This window comes from Diceros bicornis, chromosome 26, assembly GCF_020826845.1.
Source record: "Diceros bicornis minor isolate mBicDic1 chromosome 26, mDicBic1.mat.cur, whole genome shotgun sequence".
NCBI lineage: Eukaryota > Metazoa > Chordata > Mammalia > Perissodactyla > Rhinocerotidae > Diceros > Diceros bicornis.
Genome location: NC_080765.1, coordinates 20,355,943 through 20,369,277, shown reverse-complemented (window position 1 = coordinate 20,369,277; position 13,335 = coordinate 20,355,943). Strand labels below are relative to the sequence as shown.

The 13,335-nt window shown below is 40.3% G+C and overlaps 1 protein-coding gene across 1 annotated transcript in view; it reads left to right on the top strand.

Moving 5' to 3' along the window:
• The first annotated feature begins 841 nt into the window (after window positions 1-841).
• Window positions 842-13,335, top strand: part of ZNF713 (zinc finger protein 713) — a 42,530-nt gene continuing 30,036 nt past the window's right edge. The window contains exons 1-3 of the mRNA XM_058570545.1: window positions 842-1,094; window positions 1,920-2,218; window positions 13,155-13,229. Of these exons, the coding sequence (XP_058426528.1) occupies window positions 842-1,094; window positions 1,920-2,218; window positions 13,155-13,229 (627 nt within the window). The remainder of the gene's footprint in view (window positions 1,095-1,919; window positions 2,219-13,154; window positions 13,230-13,335) is intronic.

The following is a 13,335-nucleotide window of genomic DNA, read 5'->3' as shown; positions in this document are numbered from 1 at the left end:
AACTACGAGTGTGTTCATTGTAACCTACAAGGAACCTGCCAAACCATTTACTCACTTGGGATACTACAACCAAGCTGAATACAGGCCAGATATTACCAGGATAACTGTGTCAGAAAGCAACAGTCAGAAAAATTAGAAAATTAGAAACGGAATATCTCATCACACCAGAATTTCTTCACAAAGATAAAAAATGAAAATAAGGCTGTAACCAAAGTAAGTTTGCTTGGCTCTTGATGAGTCAACATATGTTACAGATACTGTTCAGTTGTTGTTTGTTTATTCAGGAGTCAATGCCAATTTTGAAGTGACTGAAGAATCAGGTTTTATGAATAGCCTGCACAGAACAACCTCATGACAGAATATTTTCAAAGAAGTTGAGAAAACCCCAAACAGTACAACCTCAAGTGGAATTTGCTAAGCAGGTACTTTGTGGAAAATATTTGAATCTAGAATCTACCATGGGTTATTGTACCAGTAGTGCCAACGATGAACTTTATTTGCTCTCATGGACTTAACCATTGTTAGTTTCATGAGTTTTTGTCAAAAATAGAAATTAAATATCCTGACTGGCCCTACCACACAGCAATTCGATGCCTTGAAAGTGGTAAAGTTTATTAAGATGTGACCCCAAGGCTGAGACTGAAATTTCTCTAAATGAGAATTGCCCTCAACCACTTATCAAACACTGAATGGCTTTGGAAATTAGCTTTTGCTGAAAACTTGATAATGTTTCTTAACGAGTTCAACCTAAAATTACAAGGCAAAACAGAGCTGATAATATATAACTTGTACTGCAGTAAAGTCATTTTGATGACAACCAACAGTATTTGAATCAGAAGTAATGTCAAGCTGCTTTATACACTTCCAGGGCTCTCAAAGGTCAAAACAAGAAGTGAGATCCCTGTCTCAACACAAAATTAGCAGTGGATATGCTTTCCAAGCTCGAACTATTGTTCCAGTAGCATTTTCAGACCTCTATGCAAGTGCAAAGGACATTTCCGTATTTCAACACCCATTTAACAGTGCAATTGAGGGGCTTCCACCTACCCTTCATTTAGAAGTGATTCATCTGCCACTTAATGACACGCTAAAAGGTGACTATCAAGAGAAGACTATAATAGAATTCTATAAACGCCTTCAAAGCAATGAATATGCTCAATTTAAATCATATACTTGTGATTGGTGGTTACCAGAGGGGAAGGGGGGAGGAGGGCGAAAGGGATGATTAGGCACATGTGTGTGGTGATGGATTGTAATTAGTATTTGGGTGGTGAACATGATGTAATCTACGCAGAAATAGAAGTATAATGATGTACACCTGAAATTTATACAATGTTATAAACCAATGTGACCGCAATGAAATAAAAATATATATATAATTTTTAAAAAATTTTTAAAGAAAATAAATCATATACTCGTGGATATCAGTATTTGGCAGTACCTATCTATTTAAAAAGTTTTCGAAGATGACATATGTAAAATCTCATTATAAAGTAGCATTAAAATATGAACCTTTGCAATCGGTTTCAGTGATGAACACTATGAATCCCACTTAAGCAAAATACTATCCCCATTAAAAGAATTCTATTCTTCTCAGCAGTAGACTTCTATTACCAAAAATGAAAAAAAACTGGTATTCAATCATTATTATCATATTTTGAGTTTCATCAATATAAAATTGGGGGGTGCGGTGGAGGGCGTATTCCAGGACTGAAAAGAGTGATGGTTTGTGTCGTCGCATCAGCGACGGAGCAGCGTCACCGCGCGGGAGCCTGGCAGTCCAACGTTTCCGATTGGCAGGCGCTATGGCAGCGACCTCGGCTAGGCCTCCTCAGCCCTCGCGCAGGGCGAAATTCTGTGCGGGCCGGGGGGCGGGGCCGGGGGGGCTCCCGGGTTAGCTCGTCCCTGGTGAAAAGCAGACCTGGGGGCGCGGGTGGAAGTTCCCAACTCGCCGTGTGGGAAGCGGTCAGCCCAAGGCGCCCCCAGCGCATGCGTATTAGGCGTCCGAAGCCACCGCAGCACGGTCGCCATTACGGGAAGGCTTTCGTCAGAGTCCGCCTGGCGGTGGCGGCTGGTCCAGCCCCAAGGGCTCAGTCGCTGGGCGTCATTGGCTCAGGCATCAGGGCCCTCTTCACCCTCTCCCGCTTCGGTCCGGACGGGCGGCTGTGGCGGCGTCAAGGGGCGGAGCCGTCCGAGCGGCCTTCGCCTGTGGAGGCTGGTGAGTGCCGCGCGCCGCGGGCCGGGCGGCAGGCGACGGGGAGGGCGGGCGGCGGCCGAGGGCGGCCGGGTCGCGGAAGCCGCGCTGCGCTCGACCTGCAGACTCCCAGCAGCGCCCTCCGCCCCTTCGGAGAGCCTCTGTCCCTTCCGGACGGCCCCGTCTCCCAAGAGGAGAAACGTATTTTCCTCTCGTATCTTCTGCACATTATTTTTATGTAGGCGTGAGTGGGTATCATTTTTTGGAAAGTTTTTCTCCATCTCAAGTTTATTAAAACATTAACCTTTATTTTCTTCTCATACTCTTAAAGGAGTTTAAAAATATATTCTTTTTTATTTTTACATTTTTACCTGTATTTTATCGGGTGTTCATTTTGTAACGTGTTAGATAGGAATATGCCTTTTCCCCAGTTGTCTTGCCATCGTGTATTGAATTCTTTTCGCACGGAATTGAAGTGACACTTTTATTATATTCTGCAGGCGTGTGCATACGCCAGTCTGTTTCTAGATTGTTTCTTTCACTGCTCTGACAGTTTCTGCACTGATACCTTTTTGTTTTAATGTAAAATGTGTTTTAATATGTGGCAGAGCAAATCCATCTTAATTATGTCTTTTGACAAAATGATCTATTTCTTTTAACGTATTTTAAACTGTGAGAAATGTAAAAGCTTCAAAAATTATAATTTTCTAAGAGACAGATTTGATCATAGCACTTAGTAGATGTTCAGTAGATAGTTATTAAATAAGGAGTGTTTGTTGAAAATCATTCTATTGAAAACTTGTTACATGATTCCCTGTAGCCATCAAGATAATGTTCTAGTTTCTTAGCAGTGCTCTTGAAGCCCTTTATGATCTTAATATTGCATACTGCTTTGCCTTCCACCCATACACTTTATGCTCTAGCCATTCCAAACTACTCCAACAGGACACAAAACCCTCTGGGAAAAATTAATTAGAATATATCAAAATTTTAAATTTCTGGGTGTGAGAAGAACAAAGGCCTAAAAATAAGAGCCATGAAAATATTTGCACAATATTGCATGTGTAAGACATAAAAGATTAATGTGCATAATATGTGAAGAGCCTCTGCTAACCACAAAAAAGAAAAATGGGCAGAGGCTATGCACAGGAAATTTATAGAAGAAATACAGATAACCAATTTAAAAAATGCTTAACCTCATAAGTAACCACAGAATGCAAACGAAGACGAAGATAGTTTTTACCCGTTAGACTGGCAAAATATAAAAATATTGATAATATAAAGTGTTGAAGAAAGTGAGGAAGGGCACTGGTTGTAAAATTGACCAGGAAGACATCTTGAGTGGCACTTGGACTATGCCTACCAAAATGTTTAATGAGCTCACTCTGTGGCTCAGAAGTTCTATTCTAGTATCTGTCCTACAGAAATACTTGCTCAGGTACATAGGGATGTATGTACAAAGATGTTTATTGCAGTATTGTTTGCAATTGTGAGAAATGTGTACAGCTTAAATGTTCCCTAGGGATATGATTGAATGTGCTATGGTAGATCCATACAGTGGAATACTGTGCTGCTATAAACTAGAATAAGGTAGTTTTTTATGAAGTTGAGACAGAGAAAGATCTCTTAAGACATTTAGTGAATAAAAGATGTTGCAGAACAATGCATGTAGTGTGATGTGCATTATGTTAAATGTGTATGTGGTTACATTATATATGTTCATAAATGCACAGAAAAGGATACATACCAAGTGACTGTCAGTGAGTTACCTCGAGGGAGGGAAGTGGGGTAAAAGAGGCATTGAAGGGCACTCACATTTTTCTCTGTATACTCCTATGTTTTGTGTGCTCGTGTTTTTATGTAGAACTTGTCTAAAAAACTTAAGATGTATAACTTGTATAAGGAAAAAAAACCAAAACAAAACCCTTACACACGCTTAGGACCCATGCAGGGGGAAGAAAACCCCAGATATTATAATGCAGAAAATTTTTTAATTAACTCTTTTTTTAAAGTAGCAAAAATCAAAGACAAATGATGAAATGGAGACTATATTTGTGTATTTAGGTTATGACAAGGAATTTGCTAGTTACTATCTGTGTTCACAGGTCCCCAGGACCACCCTCAAGTTCAAAGATTTGCTAGAAGAACTTACAGAACTCAGCAAAAACTGCTATACTCACAGTAACATGAGTATTAACAGTGAAAGGATACAGATTAAAATCAGCAACAGAAATAAAAGCACCTAGGGCAGGGTCTAGGAGAGACCAGGTACAAGCTTCCAGTTGTCCTCTCTAATGGAGTTGTGCGGGTAGTGCTTAATTCTCCCAGCAATGATATGTGACAATATGTATGCAATATCGCCAACCAGGGAAGCTCATCCAAGCCTTGGTGTCCAGTTGTTATTGGAAGTTGGTCATGTAGGCATGACTGACCACCCAAGTTGCTGACCTTCAGTCTCCAGCCCCTCCATAGTTGGCAAGTTGATACTGTGGTCCAAGATTCCCACCATAAATCCCATTGTTAGCATAAATTTTCTGACCTGGCCCAAGGCCTCAGGTAAACAGAGACGCTCTTAAAAGGCAGGACATCCCAAGGGCTTATAGGTTATCTCCCAGTAGCCAGGCTAGGGTCAAACCTTTCCATGGAATGTACAAAGTTTGGACCATCTAGACATGCTCAGTTAGTCCTTTACTGCACACTATACTCAATAATAGAAAACTCTTAGAGATCAATAAGAAAAAGACAATACAGTAGAAAAATGGGCAAATGATATGAAAGGGTAATTTATAAAACAAAAAGTATAAAAGCTAAAAATATAAAAAGTTCTGCCTCACGTGTTATCTAAGAATTGCATACTAAAGCAGCAAGTAAATACTTTCTCTGTATTAGATTTAAAAAGAATAATGCCTAACAGTGGCTAATGATCACTCTCATGTATTGTTGATGAATATGTAAATTGATACAACCTCCCTGAAGAGATTTTGCCTTCTCTTTGACCCAGCATTTCTACTTCTAGGAATTTATCCTAAGGAAATAATCGGACAGAATTACGCCAAAACTGTACAGTGTTTGCTGTTGTCTGTAACAGCAAAAAAAAAAGAAAGAAAACAACCTAAATATCTATTAATAATGAACTTGTTAAATAAATTTGAGGTATTGCATGTAATGGAATATACTATGAATCTTTTTTTTTTTTTTTGTGAGGAAGATCAGCCCTGAGCTAACATCCGTGCTAATCCTCCTCTTTTTGCTGAGGAAGACCGGCTCTGAGCTAACATCTATTGCCAATTCTCCTCCTTTTTTTCCCCAAAGCCCCAGTAGATAGTTGTATGTCATAGTTGCACGTCCTTCTAGTTGCTGTATGTGGGACACAGCCTCAGCATGGCCGGAGAAGCAGTGCGTTGGTGCGAGCCCAGGATCAGAACCCGGGCCGCCAGCAGCGGAGCACGCGCACTTAGCCGCTAAGCCACCAGGCCGGCCCCTGAATCTGTTTTTTGAAGTGAATATTTAGATTTTTGTTTTCTGTCATGAAGTGATATACCCAATATTGTCAATAAAAATACACGTTTCAAAAAATAAAATTACGTATATAATAACGACATATGCCATGTTATTGTGTGTATGTATGCATAGGAAAGCCTGAAAGGATATATCCCCCAAAAAAGGAACTAGTTATCTCTGGGTAATGACATTATAAGTGACTTTCTTTATGCCTTTCTATATTTACTAAAATTTTTGTTTTAATATTTGTCAGAAAATAAAATGAAAGTGTCCACAGTGGAAAAGGGGTGTGGAGAAGGATCACTCTGGCTGCAGTGTGAAGAAAATATTGGACTAAAGTCAAGGACCAGTTAGACAGGCATGGCAGTAATCAACGTGAGAGATGATAGTGGCCTGACCCAAGTAGTGGAAGTGAAGATGAAACATTCACTAGATACTTAATGGGGTGAATTTACCAGGTTTTGACATTTGATTGGTTAGAGAGACTAAGGGAAAGAAAGAGGTCAGTGAGGGCATTCAGGTTTCAGGCTTGGTAGTGCTATTCATTGAGATGGAGAATATAATAGGAGAGTAAGAATAATATGTAACATATATAAATATTGCTAACTATGTGCTATTATGTTCTAAATATTTACAAATATTCACTTCCTTAATCCTCGCAACAAACCCATGAAGTAGGTGTAGGTACTACTCTCACAGATGAGGAAATTGAAGCATAGAGAAGTTGAGTAACTTACTCAGCCAAACTCACATGGTTAGTAAGTTGTAGAGCTGGGAATCAAACCCAGTCAGTTTGGCTATACAGCCAGTGTTCTGATATACTTTACTCAATGGCAAATTTATGGCAAGAGACTTAAGGGAAAATGAGTTTTGGACATGTTAGGCTTGAGAAATCTGAGAGACATCTACGTGGAGTTGTCCAGTAAGGCGGTTGGGTATGTATCTGGTTATGTAGCTCAGAAAAGATGATCAGTGAAGCCATGGCAATGGGTGAAGCTACCTGAGAGTAAATAGAATAAAAATAGAAGAGAATGAATATAGACACTAACAAAGGGACCTAACTGTATTAAAATGAATGACATAACCACACTGAAGGAAGTGGCGAAGAAAAGAACTATCCTAAATAATTTTAGGAAACACTATCTTGACTGGATGCTGTAAGGCTAAAGACAAAGAGAACTCTACATAAATGCTGTAATCAAATTAGTAAATGTGTTTCTCACAGGGGTGTGAGTTAGCAATTCTGAAACTACTCTATGTATACACCAAAATTGAACAAGTAAGTAAATATGTTGTAGATAATGAGAGCCAATAATTTTTCACTGTTGAAGAAAGAAGTTACCAGTAAGGAAAGGGAGAAGATTAAAATGAACCCTGTGATATCGGATTGGGATCAGAGGTGTCAGTATGAACTCATGGTATTTAATACATAGACACAGTAGAAGTATGTATAGTCATGTGTCACTTAACGACAGGGATACATTCTGAGAAACACATCATTAGGCTATTTTGCTGTTGTGCAAACATCATAGAGTGTACTTACACAAACCTGGATGGTGTATCCTACTACACACCTAGGCTGCAAGGTACTAATCTTATGAGACCACCATCGTATATGCAGTCCATCACTGACCTACACATCGTTATGCAGCGCATGACTGTATATGTGTGGTTAATATGCATACATATGTATATTTCCTAGCTCTGTCGCTGAGAGGACCTAGAAGCAATGATACCCCAATAGCAGTTAGCACACCTAGCGCCCAGATCTTTATTTCTAAACACTTTTCCAATAAAAAGAACCAGGGTTCCTTGGAGAAGTGGTTGATTCCAGGGCTGGGCAGGGAAAATACTAGAGCCTGGAGCATCTTATGTTGTCAGGAAGTGAGGAGGTACTCAAAATAGGATAGAGGCTAGTTGAAATAACACAGGAGCAGCCAATGGCCAAAGCTGGAACAATTTGTGCAATAAAATAATGATAGTGTTAGACTTTAACTTCTAGAGTAAAATAAATACCATGAGTCCATACAGATATAAGTAAATAAGCTAATAAATAAATGAATAAGAGATAAGGAGCAGCTTTTCGTTATAGAAAAGTTCCAATTAATAAATTATTAGGAAAGAGGGAAATAGAAAAATCACCATTGGACAAACACTATGTTAATAATTGCTGCAGGCAAGATACACTGATGGATGCTAAAATTAGTGAGTTTGAGAAGAATCAGGATATTTGCATAGTCTTGAAGTATCTCCCCCAAGATATTTATTAACTACAAAGGGAAAGATAATAACTTTACCGTGGAGAAACCTGGTAGACACCACCTTAACCAAGTGATAAAAGTTAATGTTACCATTAATAAGACATATTGACATCATAAGCCCATTAATCTGATGCACTAGGAAAGACACAAGATCACTTCTGAGGTATTCTTGACAAAAATACTTAACTTTATTCCAATCGTGACAAAACATCAGACAAACCCAAACTGAGGGGCAAAATTCTACAAAATAACTCATCACTACTCTTGAAAGCTCATGAATGCCAGAAAGCCTGAGGAACAGGTTGGAGGAGACCAAGGAAAACAACAACTAAATGTAATGTGGGATCCTGGACCAGAAGAAGAACGTTAGTGGACAAACTGGTGAAATTTGAATAATTTGAGTTAATAACATTGTACCAGTGTTAAATTCCTGGTTTTAATCATTGTATCATGGTTATGTAAAATGTTCCCATTAGGACAAGCAGGGTGAATGGTATATGGGAACTCGGTACTACTTTTGCAACTTTAAGTCTAAAATTGGTTCAAAATAAAAAGTTAAAAAGTAGAAGAGCAAACACCAGAACACTTGAATTTACTCATTTAGCAAATATTTATTGAGTACCTACTATGAGCCACACACTGGGCCTTGAATATAGAATGGTAAACAAGACAGAACAGTTTCCTGCCTTCATGGAGGTTAACGTCACACAGGGGTGAGGTATGAATAAAAGTGGATGACACTACAAATAATTAAAACGACAAAAAGTGCTACCTAAAAAAGGAAGGTGTAAAGAGGGACCTCACTTGGTCTCTGATGTGAAAATCTTCCTTGATTTAAGCTGAGACCTGAAGGAAAAGTAGGTATTGTCCGGGGAGAGGAGCAAGGTGGGTACAGTACCACACATGGCACATTTAAGCACCTAAAAGCAGGATAGTGTGGATGAAGCCTCAGAAGCAAACAGGAGAGTGGCTTAAGAGGTCAGGAAGCAGATCGTAGGAGTCTCTATGGCTTTGTACTCCAGCCTAAGAGCAGTAGGAGGCCGCTGAAGAATTTCAAGTGAGGGACTGACATGATCAGGTTTGTATCTTTTTTTTCTTTCTTGTGAGGAAGATCAGCCCTGAGCTAACATCTGTTGCCAATCCTCCTCTTTTTGCAGGAAGATTGGCCCTGGGCTAACATCCGTGCCCATCTTCCTCTACTTTATATGGGACACCACCACAGCATGGCTTGACAAGTGGTGCATTGGTCTGGGCCCGGGATCCCAACTGTGAACCCCAGGCTGCTGAAGCAGAGCTCGCAAACTTAACCGCTACACCACCGGGCCTGCGCCACATTAAATTATTTTAAATGATGATAGGAAGGAGTCAAGAAAAGTGAAAGATAAAGAAATAGGAATGAGAAGATACATGCTACATTCAGGCCTGTAGGGATGCTGGGAAAAATGGACTGATTCCAAGGAGGAAACACCTTATAATGCAAATTCCAGGGCCAATAATACCCCAGAAGGTGCTATTTCACTAGGTCTGGGATAGGACTAGTGAATCTTTCTTTCACCAAGTACTGTGATTCAAGTGATCTTCAGACTACGCTTTGACAAACACTGCTCTTTTTTCTATTTTCCCCCATCTACTAAGCCACTCCTGTCTTCACCATCTTCCCCATCCAGTCTAGAACGTAGGCCTCCTGATTCACAGTCTAGTGTTTTGTAAGGTAAGAAAGGTTTCAGAAGTGGTGTGGCCCTTGAAGTGGGTGACAGAACTCGACTGATGGTGAAAATTATTGGGGTTAAGGAAATGAAAGGCTCTGATAGTTGTTCTGAACTCTTGCTTGCATCAGAAATCATTTGCGGGGCATCTAAAAAGTATATAGATGCCAGACTTAACCACAGCAGATTCTGATTTAGTAGCATTTTGGTGGAGCCTGGACATGCATGTATTTACATCTCTATACTTTAAAATCTGGGCTGTGTCTGATGCACAGCCCAGATTGAGAACCACTACATGGGTTTTCTACACGGTCAGTGAAGTTCACTCAGATTTTTGGAGGAACTTCAGGTAAACTGTTAAGCCCAGAGTCATTCTCCATCTGAGTTGATTGTAATTCTAGTATTCCTTAGGCAGTCAAGGGAATTGGTTACTTTCCAGGCCATCATAGTTACTTTTTTGAGAAAGACTGTGGCAGTCCCACAGATTTCTCTGGAAAGGTTTACGTGTGTATTGTATGAAGAATTACAGGTTTGGTGGTGGGGAGTGGCTTTCTTTTTGTGTTCTTTACAATATGGGAATTAAAAGGGAAATTGTAAGAAGAAAAGGATGAAATGAGACAAGGAAAAGGAAGAGAACAAGTTCTAAGAAGGACTTTAGAGTATACTAGAAGGAGCCCAGGACTGTGATTCAGGAGACCTAGGTTCTAGAACCAGCTCTTTTGCTTAGCTCTGTGATCTTCAGCTTCAGACTTCTTCATTAACCAAGGAACTGAGAACTAAATCAGTGTTTCCAAAGGTGTGTTCTGTGGAACCCTGGCGCCATCAGTTGCCATAAAAAAAATTCTCAAATTAACACTATTTGGGGGCCTGCCCGGTGGCGCTAGTGGTTAAGTGCACACGCTCCGCTTTGGTGGCCTGGGGTTCGCAGGTTTAGATCCCAGGCGCACACCAACACACCGCTTGTCAAGTCATGCTGTGGCAGCGTTCCATATAAAGTAGAGGAAGGTGGGTGCGGGTGTTAGCTCAGGGCCAGTCTGCCTCAGCAAAAAAAAAAAAAAAAGGATTATCGTCAGTGGTTAGCTCAGAGCTGATCTTCCTCACAAAAAAACAATATTTGGGAAATGTTGCATACAATGTATAATAATTTGACTGCTCCTCATCCCTTTGGGGTTTTTCTGGGATTCACAATGTACATTACCATATGAAAGTCTCTGAGAAGATTGGCAGCAAAGAAACCTTTTTAACTTTGTTGAAGCCAGCATTTTCCAAACTTGATTTGATCCCTTTTTGTGAGTAACAGACAGTAAGATGTTACTTAGCATACTTTAGGAAAACCTCAACTAGGTGATCTCTGGAGTCCCTTTCAGTTTGCACATATGAAGGAGAAACCCTGTTCTGCCTAACTTGGTAAGTACGATTTTTGTTGTTGTGAATAAATATTGTTGAGGTGATTGGGTTTGAAACCTCAGAGCATTCTCACAGATTCTGACTGGCTCCTCAGACAGTAGGACCTTTTCAGAGCTTTAGCTTGGTGAGATAAGGACTTGGTTCTTAAAGTGCTTTTAAATTACTCCTAAGAGGTCTGCCTCTTAGTAAACTGGTTGTAAAATGTTGGATTTGTGCCATGTCGGACAGTGAATGGCTTCCTTATCTAATAGGGCCATTCCACTGGACCTGCACTTTTCTCTCTTTAAAAAAAATTGCTTCTCAGAAATAGCTTTGTTCTTTATTTCCATCATTAGGTGTTTTGTTTTTTTTTTTTTTGGCGAGGAAGATTGCCCCTGAGCTAACATCTGTTGCCAGTCTTCCTCTTTTTGCTGAGGAAGATCGTCACTGAGCTAACACCTGTGCCAGCCTCTATTTTGTATATGGGATTCTGCCACAGCATGGCTTGACAAGCAGTGCATAGGTCCACGCCTGGGATCCGAACCTGCAAACCCTGGACTGCCAAAGTGGAGCATGCGAAGCCAACCACTGCGCCACCAGGCCAGCCCCTCCATCACTAGCTTTTGAGAGAAGTTTTGCAGGTCAACCTTTGTTAACAGAAAAACAATGTATTCTTTCATGATTGTTAGCAAATCAATACATTTCGGTCTCATTGGTGCTGGTGAAAGGCCTGTTTTTCCTTCAGAAAGAGGAAAAGTCTTTCTGAAAGTCTTTCACTAGGCAAGGACCACATGTTTTCTATTCTGAGAAGAGGGTGGGAAAGGACAGGGGCTAAATTCGTTCTGGTTGATGCATCTGTATACGTCTCTGCTTTTTGTAATGTGTGAATCTAAAAAATTGTAAAAATGCTCTTTGATCGTTTTAAAAAATTGCACACCCTACTGTGCTCTATCTTTGTGAATGAATAGTTTGTATGTCTTTTTACAGACTCTGTAGGTCCCTAGGTAACTGAGACTGCTGGATTTCTTCTGCTGACTGGTGCATCTTATTACAGGTGCTCAACCTGAAATTGTATCTTATAAAGATATCTGCCAGCAGACAGATTTGTATATCATAGTGAAGTCTGTACGTGAAGTTTTGATGCCTTTAGGGGAAAAAAAAAAAAGTAATAGCCCCTTTCAGGAGCCCCCACGTCTCAACCCTGCATGAACAAAGCAAGATTCTGAGAGTGTTTGTCTCTGGGAAGCAGAAATCATTCTTGCGGATATCCATTGGCTCTTGAGGCTCTCATCAGAGATGAGACACCTTTAATACCTGGGAGTGGCTGTTCCCTATAAGGCACTGGAAAATTAGCTTTCAAGGACTGACAAGGACATTGGAGCTGTTAGTACTGCTGCATCTCCTGACTGTCACGCTAGAAGAGAACAAAGCTTTGATGACATTACAACTTAAGAACTGCGAAGAGGTGTAGTAATCATGGTGGAAAACTGAATTCAGGTACTCAAAAAGGAAGGTGAACATTCTGAAAAGTGAGAAGAATGAAATCTCCTTTGTATATCAGAAGGATCATCTTGGAGAGAGGAGAGGAGAGAAGACCTCTGGAGTTTGAGTTTGGGATGAATTTATCTCCTTAAAGAGTAAAAATAGGCCCTCAACATATGTCCTCTGAATCACCTCATCTCAGTGGTTCTCATCTCCCACTTAAAATCACTTGGAGACTTTAGGATTTAAAATGCTGTTGCCCAGGCCCACACCAGACCAGTTAAATCCAAATCTCTGGGATTTGGGGCTGAGCATTGGCATCTTTCTTAAATTCCCCAAATGTGTAGCTAAGGCTGAAAACCACTGAGCTCTCTTGAGCTTCCCATATGCCACAAGTGGAGTTGTACCACAGAAGAAAGGCCTGCACTGAATTCCTCAGTGTATTAGAGGAACAAGAATGTCACAGTTAAGTCATCCAGCCTTTAAGCTTATGTCTTAGAGGGATTCTCTATAAATTGTGTGCCATCCCAACACAAAGAAAAAGCTTTAAGCTTTACGTTCAGCCTTAATGTCATGTATTGACAAGATGTTTCTTTTCTCTTTTTCCCATTTATGCCTTCTCAGAATGCTGTACTTTCCCAGGAGGGGAACATGGAGGAGAAGGAAATGAATGATAAATCACAGATAGTCAGATCCCAGGTAAGTTCAGTTTTACTGTCTTCTGAAATGCTATTATAGTTTTCAGAATGCAGACACTTTTATTTCTCAATTCTCAGGAGTGCTAAGCCCCCAAAATCCAGAGCCC